The sequence below is a fragment of the Pangasianodon hypophthalmus genome, chromosome 14 (assembly GCF_027358585.1).
Source record: "Pangasianodon hypophthalmus isolate fPanHyp1 chromosome 14, fPanHyp1.pri, whole genome shotgun sequence".
NCBI lineage: Eukaryota > Metazoa > Chordata > Actinopteri > Siluriformes > Pangasiidae > Pangasianodon > Pangasianodon hypophthalmus.
In genome coordinates, this window is record NC_069723.1 from 13,859,783 (window position 1) to 13,878,452 (window position 18,670).

General features: G+C 37.1%; 2 protein-coding genes across 2 annotated transcripts; both read left to right on the top strand.

Annotated features, from left to right (window-relative positions):
• The first annotated feature begins 406 nt into the window (after nt 1-406).
• LOC113539362 (olfactory receptor 52K1-like) lies at nt 407-1,382 on the top strand. Its single transcript, XM_026935076.3, has one exon. The coding sequence runs from the start codon at nt 407-409 to the stop codon at nt 1,349-1,351; it is 945 nt and encodes a 314-aa protein (XP_026790877.1). The 3' UTR covers nt 1,352-1,382.
• Nucleotides 1,383-16,665: 15,283 nt separating this feature from the next.
• LOC113539363 (olfactory receptor 52K1-like) lies at nt 16,666-17,610 on the top strand. Its single transcript, XM_026935077.3, has one exon. The coding sequence runs from the start codon at nt 16,666-16,668 to the stop codon at nt 17,608-17,610; it is 945 nt and encodes a 314-aa protein (XP_026790878.1).
• The last annotated feature ends 1,060 nt before the right edge of the window (nt 17,611-18,670 follow it).

Below are 18,670 nucleotides of genomic sequence, written 5' to 3' on the forward strand. Positions count from 1 at the left end.
ACTATTAGCTAGAAAGCCTTAGCTAGAGGTGTTTTTGTTTCCTTAGACAACTGGATTATCTTGCAAAACGTATTGTGTAATGAGCATGAGATTATTCTAGGTGAATATATTATTGGGAGCAACATTATTATTTCTGTAGTAGTTTTGGCAAATATACTGCAATGAAATTATATCATTTGGAATATTTTATGATAATGGTGATTCCCTGAAGGAACTGTGCAGCTTGCAAGGCATTTCTGATAACATGATATGGTACAAAATTGACAGAACTGTAAATCTTGACAGAAATTTCATTGAATCTTGTTACAATTTTTTCATAAAAATATCTACAATTTTTATGCACCCCAGACTATTTATAACTTTACATATGAGGTGGCAGATCTGAAGTCTTAGAAATCTTGAGACAATGTTGGTTCCTGTACAAAATATTTCATTCACAACTTTTACACTTACTGGTTTTCATGATTTGGGAGAATGGCGGCCCATTCTATCCATTCCCTATCTTCTTATGTTTTTATTATCTTCTATTTCAAACCTTATACTCATATATTTAATTATATCTCAAAGGGCTCTTCACTCTCCTATGTGTATACTAATTGGTCTTTTGGCAGTAATGAACCTTTCTTTGCCAATATTTTGTATACCAAATATGCTGCTAAGTTTCTTATTTAACTGGAAAGGAATTTCATTAGTGGGCTGTTTGGTTCAAATGTTTTGCATTTATTTTGTTGGTACATTTCATTCTACTATACTGCTGTGGATGGCTCTGGATCGTTTTTTTGCTATATGCAAACCTTTTTATTACCACAACTACATGCGAATGACCAATTTTCTAAAGTTTATTATTTTTCCAGTTATCAGAAATCTGGTCTTTATTACCACAATGGTTTCTTGGGCTGGAAAATTGACTTTTTGTGCAACAAATGAAATAGATCATTGTTTTTGTGAACACATGGCATTGGTTCAGCTGGCATGTGGAGATATTTCCATTAACAATGCAATAGGGCTTTCGGTTGTTTTTCTCACAATGACTGCTGATTTTATTTTCATTATAATATCATATATAGCAATATTTTCTTCTGTCCTGAGATCTGGAAAAACCTGCTTAAAGGCTGTTAACACCTGCATTACTCATATAATTGTCATGACAGTTAGTCTGACTTTTGCATTAATTGCATTTATGTCATACAGAATAAGAAACAACTTCTCTCCCTCCAGCCGTGTCTTCATGAGTACAATGTACTTGATTTTTCCAAGCTGTTTTAATCCAATTATTTATGGAGTAAGAACCAAAGAAATAAGAGAACAGTTTCTGAAATTTTTGAACCATGTTAAAGTCTTTCCAAAGTAATCAAATAATGCATATGGCATCACATATTAAACATCCCTTTGCAACAACCAAGTTAATTTATAATTAAACAAAATAATTTTTTTTTTTTTGCTTTTATATAATCGCATTGTTATTTTAAAGAGTTAAATGAAATGAAAAATTTACTCAATAAATAAACAAATTAAGATGCTTACAACTAACTGGGAATGTTTCATTCACTGGCTGTGGTATGTAGGTTGATACAGCAACACTGTTGACTGCTGTCGACGCACTGACATCATCAATCTGTTGTATTTTTCTTTTGTGATGCTTTTTCAGGCTTGTACCACAGTCTAAAATCTTGAGGAGACGCCGATGAAGTTCATTGTTGTGTTGGCAGTGTATTTGAGGGTCATCACTTTGCAGCATAATGACATTCCTCCCAATCATTCATTTCTTTGTAAATAGGCAGACAGAATATTTCTGTAGACATCTGAATTCATGCAAGCCCAAGCCATGACACCTCCCCCACCATTCTTGACCAGTGAGCTTGTATGTTTTGGATCCATACTTTCTCCACACTTTGGCCTTTCCATCACTTTGGTACAGGTTTATCTTGGTTATAGAACTTTTGTGGCTTACCTCTGTATTTCTTTGAGAATTCCAATTTGGCCTTCTGATTTTTACTGCTGATGAGTGGTTTGCACCTTGTGGTATGGCCTCTATATTTCTGCTCTCAAAGTCTTCTTTGAACAGTGGATTGTGATACCTTGGATTGCGATCCTTGGCTGGTTTTTGGTACAACAGTGATTTCTTTATTTTTCAGCACATTCCAAATTGTTGTATTGGCTATGCCCAATGCTTGTGTAATGGCTGTTTTCTCAGCTCCAAATTTTTTTTATTTTATTTCATTATTTTTGCACAATAGTTAAATAGATGTAATAAAAGAACACACACACACACACACACACAAAATGCAATCCATATACTGTAGAGGGAGAGGCAGAAAATCCAAAGGGCTTATTTAGAGCCTCCACCTAAACAATGAAGAAAACAAAAACAAAAACAAGCTCATAAAATTAAAAGAAGAACTAAATTACAATAACAAATATATAAATATAAATGACTACAAATTAATTACCGCATATGTCAAAAAACCCAGAAAGGATGCACTCCTAAAACAAACCATATATGTTACATAAAATACATGAAAAGACGAGATACATTATTGCAAAGCAGCATTAAAATGATCCTTTATACATCTTTTATAACATATTAAAGAGGGATAAATCATTCCATAATTTAATATCCCTAAAACTTATTAAGTATTGACCTCTACAAGTGAGAACTTTAGGAAGATGAAAATTAGAAAATTGACGAGTTAAATAACAGTGAACCTGTGAATTTGCTTTGAAATACATTCTAAATTGCTCTGGAATGTTACGCTCACTTGAATATATCTTATACATAAAAACACATATTTGAAAAGTATTAATATCATAAATGGTAAGAACCTGAAGTTTATGAAATAAAGAAGCATAAGAAGCATATGAAGTATATGTGTTTGATCGGGTTGTAATCCTAACAAAACACTTCTGAAGGACAAACATTTTTTTGAAGAGTAGTAGGAAAAGTACTCGCCCAAACTATATTACAATATGAAAGATACGGATAAATTAAACTATAGTAAAACATAACAAGACACTCTGTAGTAACAAGAAACCTAACCCTCCTTATTATACCAGTAGATTTATGTATTTTTCCGCTCATGTAATCAGCGTGTTCTTTCCAACTCACAGTCTCATCAACAAACACTCCCAAGAATTTAGTAGTTGACACTTGAGGCACCTCAACAGACTCCATACTAATTTTTGATAATTCCTTAGGGTATGTTTTTTACCACTAAAAATAATAAAACTTGATTTTTTTTATATTTAAAGATGATTTGTTTAAATTAAACCAATTAACATAAGAAATCAGACCATCATTTGCATTCTTAATCAATGAATTAAAATTTGGGTGAGAGAGAACTAAGGTTGTATCGTCAGCAAACATTACCGGAGTAAGAATATTTGAAACATTCGACAGGTCATTTATATAAATAAGAAATAGTAATGGTCCAAGTATGGACCCCTGATGAGCCCCACAGAGTAGACTTGCCTTACTCAAATAGCAACCCTTAAAACAAACAAACTGTCTTCTATTGAAAATATAATTCTTCAACCATTTATATGTAAAATCATGAAAACCAAAATGGCTTGCTTTTCTCCTGTTAATGGCTCTCTGGTCTTGTTAGTTTATCCTTTTTAACAACAAGTGCAGTCTTCACAGGCACAAACCAAGACTCAAACCAAGAGTTGACAGTCAGAGCTATTAATCATTTAAACAATTAATCTAACAGGGCCCAGCTAGGCAACAAGAAACACCTGTCAGTCACTTGTTCCAATATTTTTTGATCACTTGAAAATGGGTAGGTTCATGCAATAGATGCCGTGTTCTAAGTTGTTTAACACATCAATTTGTAAATATCTAGATGGGATAAACAGGCATGACTTCACCGAGGAATGAACACTCAGCAAAGAAAGGTTTAAATATCACTTCAGAGATATGGAATTGGTATGGGTTTGAAAAATCACATGAACACGTTCATGTAAAATATAATGCTCCATTTGACTCAACTCATAAGCTGGAAGTGTATTAACGTGAGTTGTGCTAAATGTCAGAGGGGAAGGATGTGAGAAGGATCTTTATTTAGAAAGATTGTAGACTGTGGGAAGAACCTGTGCATGTGTGGACTGGTATAGGATATCAAGCCTATTATTCTGGCTTTCCTTTGTGAAGGGGAAACGCTGAAAAAGGAGGTGGCTGGGATGTGTGGAGTCATCCATGAATTTGCTCTGTTCTTCAACCTGCATGAGTGTAGGTCAGTGAGGGTGGGTAACTGAAAGCCCAGTCATTTGTTTTCTGTACGTCTGATGATGCCCTGTAGCTTGCATTTGGAATGTGAAGTTGCAAACCTGAACCAGACAGAAATGGAGGATGTGACTATTGATTCTAATGTAGATTTGTAGAAGAGGGCCAGTAGCTTCTGTGACAAATTTGTTTAGCTGTTGCAGAAAGTGCAGGCGTTTCAGGGCCTTCTTGGTGATTGTGTTTCTGAGCTTGATGGAGTCACTCTCAGAAGTACAGTAGTTTGTGTACAGTAAGTAGAGCAAGGGAGAAAGTGTGCAACCTTGTGGAGCACTGGTGTTGAGGTAGAGTGGGTCTGAGATCTGTGCTGGATACTGTTTCCTGTTGGAAACAGAAAATCAATAATCCAGCTGCAGACATTTGGAGAAATGTTAAGCTGCCTCACTTTATCAAAAAGTAAGTCAGGGATGATATTATTTTATGCAGAGCTAAAATCAACAAGTGAAATGTGGGCATAGGTGTGTGAGCTGTTTATGGCGTTGTCTACAGACCTGTTAGCTCTATATGCGAACTAAAGAGGATCTTGAAGGGCATCAGTCATGATTTTGAATGCAGAATTAGTCTTTCAAAGCACTGGGTGATTACAAATGTCAAAGCAACTGGCCTGTAATCATTTAAGCAGGAGATTGTCTATTTCACAGTCTCATCAAAAGCAACCAAAACACAGTGTGTGCCTCTTGGGGCGGCATCATGATGGAATTTCAAAATAGAATTCCACCTGGCACACTAGATTACTGCAAGCCTGTGAAGTTAACATCAGTTGTCATGAAATGTTTTGAATAGCTGGTTCTGTCTCCTCCTTGACCAAGTGCATTTTGTTTATAGAGCAAATTGTTCAGCTAATGATGCAGTCAGCCTGAGACTACACTATGTCCTCAATCATCTGGACACTTCAGGCTACTACACCAGAGTCATGTTTGTGGACTTCAGATCTGCCTTTAATACAGTAATGACTCTACAACAAACTGCTACAACTGCTTACCCCTCCTTCTGTTAGTGGATTGTTGAGTTCCTAACAGACAGGAGACAGTTTGTGCAGCTTGGACCCTACCAATCAGAACCCCTATCCATCAGCACTGGGGCTCTAAAAGACTGTGTGCACTCACCTCTCTTGTTATCCTTGTACACCAATGAATTCACCTCCAGTGAACATTTTATTGAGCTGATAAAATTTGCAGATGACATAACTATAATAGGCCTCATTAGTAACAATAATGAGTCAATGATGGTATAAGTGGTCACTTAGGGCCCCCAGACCACCAGGAGTCCCCCCATGAGTTTTATAATAGATATACAATTTTATAATAGATCTCTCTTGTGCCCCAATACAGCTCCGACCCATTGAGGCATGGACTCGACAAGACCTCTGAAGGTGTGCTGTGGTATCTGGCAACAAGACGTTAGCAGCAGATCCTTTAAGTCCTGTAAGTTGCAAGGTGGGGCCTCCATGGATCGGACTTGTTTGATTGAGATCTCGGGAATTTGGATTCTTGAACTCTTTGTAATGTTCCTCAAACCTTTCATGAACAATTTTTGCAGTGTGGCAGGGCTTATCCTGCTGAAAGAGGCCACTGCCATCAGGGAATACCATTGCCATGAATGGATGTACTTGGTCTGCAACAATGTTTAGGTAGGTGGTACGTGTCTAAGTAACATCCACATGAATGCCAGGCCCCAAGGTCTCCAAGCAGAACATTGCCCAGAGCATCACACTGCCTCTGTCAGCTTGCCTTCTTCCTATTGTGCATCCTGGTGCCCTCTCTTTCCCAAATTTGTGCTACAGTAGCTCTTCTAAAAGTCAGTGAGCAGTGTAGACACTATTGTTGTTGGGTATATGCAAATTATGAAGCAGCACTGAGCTTAATAAATATGCACCATCTCTCTCTGTCTGGTATTCCATACAATATTCAAGGCAGAGTATCGTTGTCTTGAAGATTGTGGTACAAAATACTGTTGAGATGAATTTGCTGCTCATATTGTGTATTGTGATATTTCTATTTAATATTCATTATGAGCTCTACCTCTTCTTACACATGGGAACCTAACTGTCTCAAAGCATGCTTACTTAATAGTCCAAAAACTTAAGCTAGTCAAAAGGAAGCATTATGACACGTGTCAAATACAAGGCGTGAACCTGGAAAAAATAATGCTGAAATGGTCTGTAGTACAGTACTGCTCACACTATCCAGACTTCACAGCACATCTATAGTGTAGCCATCTGAAGGGTAATTATGTGCAGTCTGTGGTCTAAATGTGGGTTAAAATCAATGCATGTGTGCTGCCCTTGATGTCAGTCATCCTTGCATCTAAAAACAATTCAGCAGCATGTCATGTGTTGTGCTGGCACTGGCATAACCAGAAGTTAAATTCGGTGGAATGAAGAAATAATATTCAAAATAAAATCATGATTGTCTTTAATTATTTGTACAATTAAACTGGTGATACACTTGTGCATTTCAGGTGGATGTCAGACAGCAGTAGGAGTGGTGATGTTATTTTAATCATTTAAGGCACAACTTACTGTCAAACAATCTTTCCATATTAATAATGTTGCCATGAAATCCATTTATGACTGTTCCATGGAAAATGATTAAAATCACATGTTAATAATAGGGAAAAATTCATACAAATCCTTTTCTACTTTTATTTTGCAGTAAACTCTAGCAGGTTCTCACCTCCATATATCTGTCTTTATAGTGTAGTTAACTGGTGAGGAGCTTTCAAACAGAAAAAAGAGAAATGTATCGGAATTGGATAAACCTGTTTCTCATCTCAGCAGCAGGTATCCAATAAAATGTGATTAAACAAAGGTATATATTCATAAAAAACTTTTATTATAATAAGTATAAATAGATGTTATCTAATAGTGCAAACACTAATAGTTTCTGTTAGACCTCTTTTTCCTAGAAACATCCTATTCTAATTTCAGAGCTTATATATTATATAATATTAATATATAATATTAATATTATATATTATAATATGTTATATATGAAAAAAAAAATAGACTTTGATTATGGCCCTTCAGGGCTCATAGAAATGTGGCCTGGGCACAATTTGAGTCTGACACCAATATTGAATTGATTTTGCAGAGTGTTGGTAATTTTGCGGAGAAGACCAGGAGACTTGGAAATATCTTCAGCATAAGTCTTTATTGCAAATGAGACCATCAGACAACATCAGAATATGCTGTTTCACTTTGTAGTCATCAAGTCTACCTAAGGGAGACATACATTGTAATTTTATAGGCATTCAGTGGGTTGTATTTAGAGGTGTTACAAAAGAAATGAGAAGCTACAGGAGCCTGCAGAGAGTTTCACAAGGCCTAATCCAAATAGCATATCTATATCCACACCTAGAGTATAGCATATCTATATCCACACCTAGGGTACCACAGACAGTGATCAAAGAAACAGGCACACCCATTCAACTGTAAAGTCTCAGTTTGACCTAACCATTCAACAGATGCTATCTTGAATGCCCATAAGCAATATATATCACTCTGATGTTTCCTATGATGATATGGGATAAACAGAGGATCAGTTGATCTTAAAGTGACCCTAAATTGTGCATTCCCACAAGTGGTTTGATTTGGTGTCATTACAAAAATAAAAGTATTCCATGTATTACGTAGGGTGCCATGAGCAGTTGCTGCCAGAAATAGTGCAACAGCTGAATCAGCTCACCCAGGCCTTCACCATGACCCCTCCGCTGAGGCCACAGCGACACCCCCGAGTCCTAGCTACCCAACCCTGAGAGGTTTGAAGGGGACCCTGGATGCTTCAAAGACTAAAGAACACTGCAGTAGAGAGATACTTAAGGCCAGCCTTTGATGCTGCCCTTCGTGGCACCTTTGAAGAGGGGTGACCAGTATGGTAGGTACACCTTCACCAGCCTAGACTGTTGACACAAGGTAAGTTGGTGATTCATGATTCATGATGTTGGTGCCAAATTTTGACTCTACCAAATGTATGCCTTAGCAAAAATCGAGATTCATCAGACCAGACTATGTTTTTCCAGTCTTCAGCTGTCCAGTTTTGGTGAGCCTTTGCCCACTGCAGGCTCTGTTTTTGACTGATAGAAATGGAACCTGTCATGGTCTTCTACTGTTGTAGCACATCCACCTCAAGGTTCGACATGTTGACATGTTTGACAGCATCCTGAGCTGCTTTTCTGCTCACCAGAATTGTACAGAGTGGTTATCTGAGTTATTATATAGCCTTTCTGTTAGCTCAAAGCAATCTGACCATTCTCCATTGACCTCTCTCTGTTGCACACACTAAAATGTCCTGTAAAAATTTACTTCAAAACTACTAAACTTGTGTCTGGTGTCTTGATTTACGTTAGGACCCTTGCTACCCACTTACATGAGCCTGAGGTTCACTTCCTATAAATATTTGTGATTCTCTATCTGGGGTATCAGTTTGCAATGTTTGACTTGGGTTTTTTAACTGTAGTGTGGGGGGTTGGAAGCAAGCATATGCATGCTCAGACACTTTTAAAGTATCTGCATAATGTTTGACTATGATAATTTTATGACAGATCTTTCATCTTCCTCACCCCAAAATGCAGTGAAGTGACCAGGCCTACTGACAGTGCCAAAACGTTAAATAAGTCCAGTATTAGTTCCAGTCCTGGTTTATAGACAATGGCATGTCAGCATGGATCCAGCCCATCTACAGGCCATGGTAATGACCTTCATCAACCAGTGGTCCAGCTGTTGCAATGTCTTTGGCTGTAAAGCATCCTGTTGCCAGACCCTGCCCTTCAGCTATGTGCTGTATGGTATTTAGTGGTGGTCAGGGGGCTGTTTTGACCCATCCTATGACATGGACAGATAATTGTGAATCTTGTTCCTTTGGCCACAGTCTCAAAAAGCAACTGGCACACAGATAAGGATTTGTAGGGTTGATTTGCACATGTCCAGCAGAACAGATTGTGCTAACCCGATGCTATGTTAACTTGATGCTGTGCATAAACCAGGTTGGTGGGGAGTCACCCCATAACCTGGTCTAGGTGTCTCACCATTAGAAGTGAGGTGCTGATCAGCTCCTTTAGAGAGGGATCAACTTCTGTAGATTAGATGCATCCCCCTGTCAAGATCCTGGAGAAATCACACCATCTGAAATCACATACTATATTGGGATAATTCTGTCAAACCAAGTATCCTTCTTTCTTCATATTGTTAATCTGACTGAGCCGTGCAAGTTTCTCCATTAAAACATAAGCAGAATCTGGCCATTTTTCTACACAGATCCCCCTTGAATGCTTGTTTGGTCCTTTGTCATTTTGAGATTGGACTACCACAACTCCTTCCTGGCAAGTCTTCCCTTAGTGCTATCCAACCACTGCAAATGATCCAGAATGCATTTGCATAAGTTATTTCCTCCCCAAGTAATCCCACATCACCCCATTGCTGTGTTTCCTCAGCTGGCTTCCTGTAGCTGTCTGCATCCGATTTAAAATAATGACGACTTCCCATGAAGCCAAAAATGGATGAGCCCCCACATATCTGAAGGCACAATCCTGCTCTTCTCCGTGTTCCTTCAGGCCTGTGGAATGGCTTGATTCAGTGTTGTCGACTGTCTTGAACCACCAATCCTACTCAGGCCATTTTATAAGTGTCTACCATGGGCAGTTTAGGCAGAGCAAGTTAAGTCCAATTTAATCGTTTATTGATTCAATTGTATTGCATATGTTGTTAAATATCATTATGCATTATTATGTTTTATTTTCCTTTTTCAATTGCTGTTTTTATCCATTCATCAGGGTATCCTTTTGAAAATGGCACAAAAAAGTATTGCCTGTATATAGATTTCTTCCTCTGTGTTGCAAGTACACTGTAATATGTATCTAGACCTATTTCAAGTATTTAGCAAAGACAAAGCTGCCAAGCCTATGATTGTGCCATTGACCTCCTATCTGACTCCTCACCCCTCACCCCTCCTCACCTGTCTGGCATACTCTCCATACCTGAGTCAAAAGCCATGGAAGAGTACATCCATGAAGCCCTCAGCCAAGGTTACTGTGTATTAGGCAGTCCAGGATTGACTACCAAGGCCTCAATGCTGTTATGGTCATGTACCGATACTCACTGATTCTTGTCCCTTCTGCCCTCAAACAAGTAAGTGGAGCAAATATTTTCACCAAATTTCACCATATCTTCACATGCACATACATACAACTTGATCCATATCAGTAAGGGTGATAAATGGAAAACAGCCACCAACTCTTAATATTATGAATATCTTGTAATGCCATATGAATGCTCCTTCAGTTTTCCAAGCCTTTACTAATGAAATTCTGAGAGAGTTTTTGAACAAATGTGCCATTGTGTATATCAATCATATTTTAATTTTTTCTTCATCAGAGATGGAACATATTGGAGGATAGGTTTTTTGTTAAATTGGAAAAGTGTGAATTTCACCAGCCATCTCTCAAGTCTGTAGGTTAAATCTTTGAACTGCAGGGGGTGAAAATGGATGAGTCCAAGGAGAAATCTGTAACTACCTGTCCCAAGCCTCATACCACCAAAGTTTCCTCGGATTTGCCAGTTTCCATTGCCACTTCATCTAAAGCTTCAGCTCCTTTGTGGCCCTTCTGACATCCCTTCTGAAGGGGAAACCCAGAACCTTAAAATTGTCCAGTGAAGCCACCAAAGCATTCCAGACCCTCAAAGAAAGATTCCCTAGTGCCCCTATTCTTCGTCATCCAGGTGCCTCACATCAGTTTGTTGTGAAAGTTGATGCATCAGAAACTGGAGTTGGAGAAGCCCTCTCACAATGTCATGGTAACAGCCAAATCAATGACAAACCAGGTGGACACTTTTCTTTACCTGTTTCAACTTCACCTTGACTTATAGACCTGAGTACAAGAGTACAATAGCAGATACTCTATCCCATATAAACCCACTGAGCAATTTATTAGGAACACTATACTAATACTGGATAGGGCCTCTCTTTACTCTCAAAACAGCCTCAATTCTTCATGGCATGGATTCCACAAGATATTGGAAAAATTCCTTTGAGATTCTGGTCCATGTTGACATGATTGCATCACACAATACCTGCAGATTTTTCAGGTGCACTTTCATACTTCGAATCTCCCATTCTACCACATCCCAAAGGTGTTCTATTGGATTCAGATCCAGTGACTGGGAAGGCCACTGAAAAACACTGAACTCATTGTCATGTTCATGAAACCAGTTTGAGATGACTTTTGCTTTGTGACATGGTGCAATATCATGCTGGAAGTAGCCATTAGATGGGTAAATTGTGGCCATGAAGGGATGCACCATTATATCACCTCCACCAGCCTGGATTGTTGACACAAAGCAGGTTGTTTTTTCTTTATTGCACCATTCTGAATAATCTCTTGAGACTGTTTGCATGAAAATCTCAGGAGATCAGTAGTTATAGAAATTTCAAACCAGCCCAGAAATTTTCCCCATTCTGATTGTTGATGTGATTACCTGAAGCTGCTGGCCCGTATCTGGGTGATTTTATGCATTGCACTCCTGCCACACAATTGACGGATTAGATAATTGCATGAATAAGATAGGTGTACAGGTGTTCGTAATAAAGAGTTTGCTGAGTTTACATGAATGTACCAAAACATGAATAAAACTCCAGAGTTTATCTTACCAGGATCCTGAACTGTTGGTCCTGTCACATCATGGAGGATATCAGAAAGGCTTAAAACAATGAACCCACTCCACCAGAGTGCCCACGAGAGAAGGTCTGTGTACCAGGTTCATACAAGAAAACATTAGGTTAGGTTCAACTTTATTGTCATTGTCAGAGTATGAATACAGAGACAACGAAATGCAGTTGGCATCCAAACATTAGTGCAAATAGCAAATAAGTTAAAATGAGGAAAAAGGTTATGGTACAATAAGTTAACAGTGTACAGGTAAAGGTAAACAATATGATGCACACCAGTAATGCAAATGACAACTAAGTTAAATGAAATAAATAAGAATTATGGTGCAGTTAGTTGAGAGAAACAGTATACAGGTAGTGCTAAGCAGCATGATGCATGCAGTGTGATGCAGTGGGTACATACAGTGGATAAAATGCAGATGTGCAAATAGCAATAATGCGCAAATAACAGTCTGATATAAATTTATATAAAATATAAATTTTAGTAATGACAGCTAATGCAGTAAAGTTCAAGTACTTGCAAATAATTGCAGTTTACAGTAGTGTCTAATGCTAATGTTTAGTTATTAGGTGGAGGCTGGCAGTTAACACTTAGAAGCTGAGTTCAACTTTAGTACAGCTGTTCATGAGTCTTTTTTTGTGACAACGCAGAATTCTGTAGTGTTTATTATGCACTGGGTACACACTTTCCTTAGTTCTGGACACTCTGGCATTAATTGAACTAAGATATTAGTGGGGAATAAATTCTGGTGGCCTTCTGTGTCTCAAGACATTGAGCAATTTGTGAAGTCTTGTCTTGTCTGTGCACAATTCCATACCTCTCTTCGGTTATCCACAGACCTCCTTGAACGTCTTCAGCTTATTCCCTGAAGACCCTGGTCAGGTATCTCGGCTGACTTCATTACTGACCTTCCCATTTCACTAAACATAATAGACTGACTCTCAAAAGCCTGTTGTTTGATCCCTCTCCCAAAGCTTCCCACAGCCATGGAAACCACTGAAGTCATCTTCATAGAGGACTCCCTGAGGACACTCAACAGCACACAAAGTTTTAAATGTTTAACCTAAGAAAAAATACATTCATAACAAGAAATTTAACATTTCCAGTTCATTCACTACAGTCTTAATTGAAGTATTTGCAAGAGCTCTGGAAGTTGAATGCCAATGATGTTCATCGGATATGTAGCAATACTTGCAAAGCCGCTTCTAGCAAGATGGAGAAAGGGTTCAAATTGTATGCATCACCATAAATACACATGATCCACAATCTAATACAAATTACTTTTCATGTTGGTTTTTAAGATTATATTGCAAAATTACTGAACAGAGCAACCAAACTAATTTTTCTATTGAAGGTAACATAGGATATCTACAAGGAAACATGACCTCAATGGAAAAGTCCACTTAGACCACTTAGGCCAAAGTACCTTTTCAAAATAATTTTAATAAAGTGCACTTCTTCAAAATACAAACAAAGAATTTCAAAAATCAATCTAGCATATTTAAAAATATAAAAAATTGTAAGTCACATCTAACAATGTCTTCAGTATTTAGAAATGCAATAAATGGAAAGGTGAGTGACAGGCCAGGGAGTATTTAAATTGGTTTAAATACAGAATTAATTAACTGGGTTTACATTTTTATTAAATATTTTAAAAATAAGCTATTCATGTTTCATCGTTCTGGTTTTTAATACACTTCTCCCAGCGTTCTCTGTACATCTGTGTAATTTTGGTGTTAGAAAAACATTTGCGTTATAAAAAGTATGAACTACTTTTAGAAGTTACTAAAACCATTATTTTAATTGTTTTGATGGTTATTATATCCCTGACCAGTTAAAACGGCATGGCATTGTTGTAGAAAATAATGACGATTAACCAAAGGTGCAGAGATCACTCCGGAGAGCAGGGGTGATGAGGCCAGCAGACCAGCTGAGCAGTTATCTGCAGTGAAAATGCTACTCAACTCATCAGAGGTTATTCTTATATACATTTACATTAAAAAAACTTCCACATCCTGTTTTTAACAAGACACAATATTCCCATACATGTTTATCCTGTTTTCATATTACCCCATATGCTGAACTTATTGTTTAAGGAAGCGTTACTCACTTAAATTTACAGCTTGTTCCTGTTTTCCCACTTTATGCAGGCAGAACCTTACACATGCATATGTAAGGTCATATAGGTCACTTTTGGGCCTCAGTGTCTCATGCACACAGTCCCTGTCCCATGCACACAGTCCTAGTCAGCAAGGCTTTTACTGAGATGCTGGGTACAATGAAACAATTTGCACTATATTGGTTTCATACATCTATAACATGGAGGATTAAACATTATTAAATATGAGTACACATTTTGTGGTTAACATTTTTTGGTTAAAATATTCTATAGCATCAGTAATGTCTTTCCAGCACTTACTTGTTTCCTCATAAGCAGTGCCATTTTTCAAATGCCTCCCTGTGTTATCTGGATTTTGGCATACTTTTTAGGGTGCTTTCTTTTTGGCTAAGCAAAGTCATTGTGTTTCATCAAAAGTACCTAATATTGGCTTTGCATACTTTGCAAACAAGTGTTGTGTCCTGTGTGTAAAATCCAGCAGTTCCTGGATTAACTGGATAACTGTTGTTGAATTTTTTAGGCACCAAACTCAGCCATTTTGTCAGCCATGTCTGACTGATCACCTCTATGTATTGGCATTGCAAAACCACCAGTTTTTTTTATTTCACTTGGTTTAACAACAATGGCCATCTTTGTGTCATGGAACACAACAAATTTTGGTTATACAGCTGTTTACAGAAACCTCAATATCTCAGCTCAGGATGGTCTTAGTTCCTTGAACAAAAACGTATCTCTAGAACATTTTAAATGTACACATATAAACGTTTTGCACGTTCTTGTACATTTATTGGACCACTTGAGATGGACTGACCCAAGAGTTTTCAATAAAGGTGAGATGATGAGCCAGTAACAGACACAATAGGTCAAAATGGAGTCTCAGTTAAAGAATTACAAACATTAGATAATTGCTGGGATTCATGGGTTATCATTATTAAGATATTTAGCCATTGTGTATAAGAGCTGATTTTAATAATGACTCTATTTCTCTTTTGAGTTGGATTAGATTGCAGTTTCTTGTAAAATAAATCATCTTTCACCTCTATTTTTTCAGAATTTACAACCTTACAATCATGATTATTTGCTTGCTGTATTACTAGTAAGGTATCATTCAATAATGATTCCAGTATGTCTCTTTGAAGATTGATGAGATTTTGTTCCAGTAGTTAAATTTTTGAGGTGCTAACAATAACCTGTTCACCTCATTTTCTATTTCCATAATTAGGTGATATGATGATTTTTACTGCTGGCTCCATGTTCACCATGCTTTGGTGATTTGTGTGTGAAATTTGTCAACAGTTTGTTTGCCTTTTTGCATTGCTATATTTCTGACCAATGAATGAAACAGTTTTATGAGTACACTTTCATCCATACATGCTTTTTTGCTTATTTGGTTCATTTAAATTTGTGTGTGAAAGTGCCCTTAGTGATGCTATATTGACTGGCTAACTCATGATCAGTATTTCAGGCCTTGGGGAACTATGTACAGTAGTGATGCCACATGACCTGTCTAACTCACCATTAATATTTCTGGCCTTTGTGAAATGTGTTTTTAGCTCTCCACAGCTGATTTCATAGATTGAAGGAGCAGTTTACACCACTGCTGATAAAGCATCCAGATAGGTGTACAGACATTATTAGAAGAAAATTATGGACCAACTGAATTTTTGGGTCAATTATCCTCAGTAGAATGGAAACTGTGAACTACTGTAAGTAAATTTGGCACTTGAAAAGTGGAGACACTCTGAAAATTGTAGGACTTCAATTTTATTTCAAACTTAAATAATTTCTTATTACCTACATAATCTTCTGGTAATCCTCATTTGAGAGGGGAACAGAATACAGATGTGATGATGAAATGCATAATGTGTGTGGATGGGAGGGTACGTGTGGATCAGCAGGGCTCATCCATCATGTTTCCTCACAAGATTCTAAAGAAAGGATAGACCCACATGGGACCGCAAGAGTAGTAGTATATAGAGACCAAGACGAATATGTTTTTGGAGTGTCCAGAATCAAAACAAGACATGTGTTAACCAATTATAAGACAAGGCACATCTGTGCATCAATGTTACAAAAAGTAATATATGCCAGATTGCTTGGTTGCCTTTGCACAGTTTAAGTTTAAAGTATCCTTTTTGCCTGTGTTTTTCATTTTAGCTTTTTTCCCTTTGAAAATGATTCAGTGAACTATTAGCTAGAAAGCCTTAATAGATGAGCAATGTAAAGAGGTGTTTTTGTTTCCTTAGACAACTGGATTATCTTGCAAAACGTATTGTGTAATGAGCATGAGATTATTCTAGGTGAATATATTATTGGGAGCAACATTATTATTTCTGTAGTAGTTTTGGCAAATATACTGCAATGAAATTATATCATTTGGAATATTTTATGATAATGGTGATTCCCTGAAGGAACTGTGCAGCTTGCAAGGCATTTCTGATAACATGATATGGTACAAAATTCATAGAACTGTAAATCTTGACAGAATTTCATTGAATCTTGTTTCAATTTTTTCATAAAAATATCTACAATTTTTATGCACCCCAGACTATTCATAACTTTACATATGAGGTGGCAGATCTGACGTCTTAGAAATCTTGAGACAATGTTGGTTCCTGTACAAAATATTTCATTCACAACTTTTACACTTACTGGTTTTCATGATTTGGGAGAATGGGGGCCCATTCTATCCATTCCCTATTTTCTTATGTTTTTATTATCTTGTATTTCAAACCTTACACTCATATATTTAATTATATCTCAAAGGGCTCTTCACTCTCCCATGTGTATACTAATTGGTCTTATGGCACTATTGGACCTTTCTTTGCCAATATTTTGTATACCAAATATGCTGCTAGGTTTCTTATTTGACTGGAAAGGAATTTCACTAGTGGGCTGTTTGGTTCAAATGTTTTTTATTCATTGTGCTGGTACATTTCAATCTACTATACTGCTGTGGATGGCTCTGGATCGTTTTTTTGCTATATGCAAACCTCTTTATTACCACAACTACATGCGAATGACCAATTTTCTAAAGTTTATTATTTTTCCAGTTATCAGAAATGTGTTCTTAATTACCACAATGGTTTTTTGGGCTGGAAAATTGACTTTTTGTGCAACAAATGAAATAGATCATTGTTTTTGTGAACACATGGCATTGGTTCAGCTGGCATGTGGAGATATTTCCATTAACAATGCAATAGGGCTTTCGGCTGTTTTTCTTACAATAACTGCTGATTTTATTTTCATTATAATATCATATATAGCAATATTTTCTTCTGTCCTGAGATCTGGAAAAACCTGCTTAAAGGCTGTTAACACCTGCATTACACATATAATTGTCATGACAGTTAGTCTGACTTTTGCATTAATTGCATTTATGTCATACAGAATAAGAAACAACTTCTCTCCCTCCAGCCGTGTCTTCGTGAGTACAATGTACTTGATTTTTCCAAGCTGTTTTAATCCAATTATTTATGGAGTAAGAACCAAAGAAATAAGAGAACAGTTTCTGAAATTTTTGAACCATGTTAAAGTCTTTCCAAAGTAATCAAATAATGCATATGGCATCACATATTAAACATCCCTTTGCAACAACCAAGTTAATTTATAATTAAACAAAATAAGATTTTTTTTCTTTTATATAATCACATTGTGATTTTAAAGGGTTAAATGAAATGGAAATTTTAATCAATAAATAAACAAATTAAGATGCTTACAACTAACTGGGAATGTTTCATTCACTGGCTGTGATATGTAGATTGATTATAACACTGTTGACTGCTGTTGATGCACTGACATCATCAAACTGTTGCATTTTTCTTTTGTGATGCTTTTCCAAGCTTGTACCACAGTCTAAAATCTTCACGAAACTCTGATGAAGTCCATGTTGTGTTGGCAGTGTATTTGTGGGTCATCACCTTGCAGCATAATGGCATTCCTCCCAATCATTCATTTCTTTGTAAATAGGCAGACAGAATATTTCCGTAAACATCTGAATTCATGCAAGCCCAAGCCATGACACCTCCCCCACCATTCTTGACCAGTGAGCTTGTATGTTTTCGATCGATACTTTCTCCACACTTTGGCCTTTCCATCACTTTGGTACAGGTTAATCTTGGTTATAGAACTTTTGTGGCTTACCTCTGTATTTCTTTGAGAATTCCAATCTGGCCTTCTGATTTTTACTGCTGATGAGTGGTTTGCACCTTGTGGTATGGCCTCTATATTTCTGCTGTCAAAGTCTTCTTTGAACAGTAGATTGTGATACCATCAACTGCTGTTGTTTTCCTTGGCTGACCTGTTTGATGTCTGGTTTTTGGTGCACCAGTGGTTTCTTTATTTTTCAGCACACTCCAAATTGTTGTATTGGCTATGCCCAATGCTTGTGTAATGTCTGTTTTCTCAGCTCCAAAATGGCTTGCTTTTCTCCTATTAACAGCTCTCTGGTCTTGTTAGTTTATCCTTTTTAACAACAAGTGCAGTCTTCACAGGCACAAACCAAGGCTCAAACCAAGAGTAGACAGTCAGAGCTATTAATTATTTAAACAATTAAACAGGGCACAACTGGGCAACAAGAAACACCTGTCAGTCATATGTTCCAATATTTT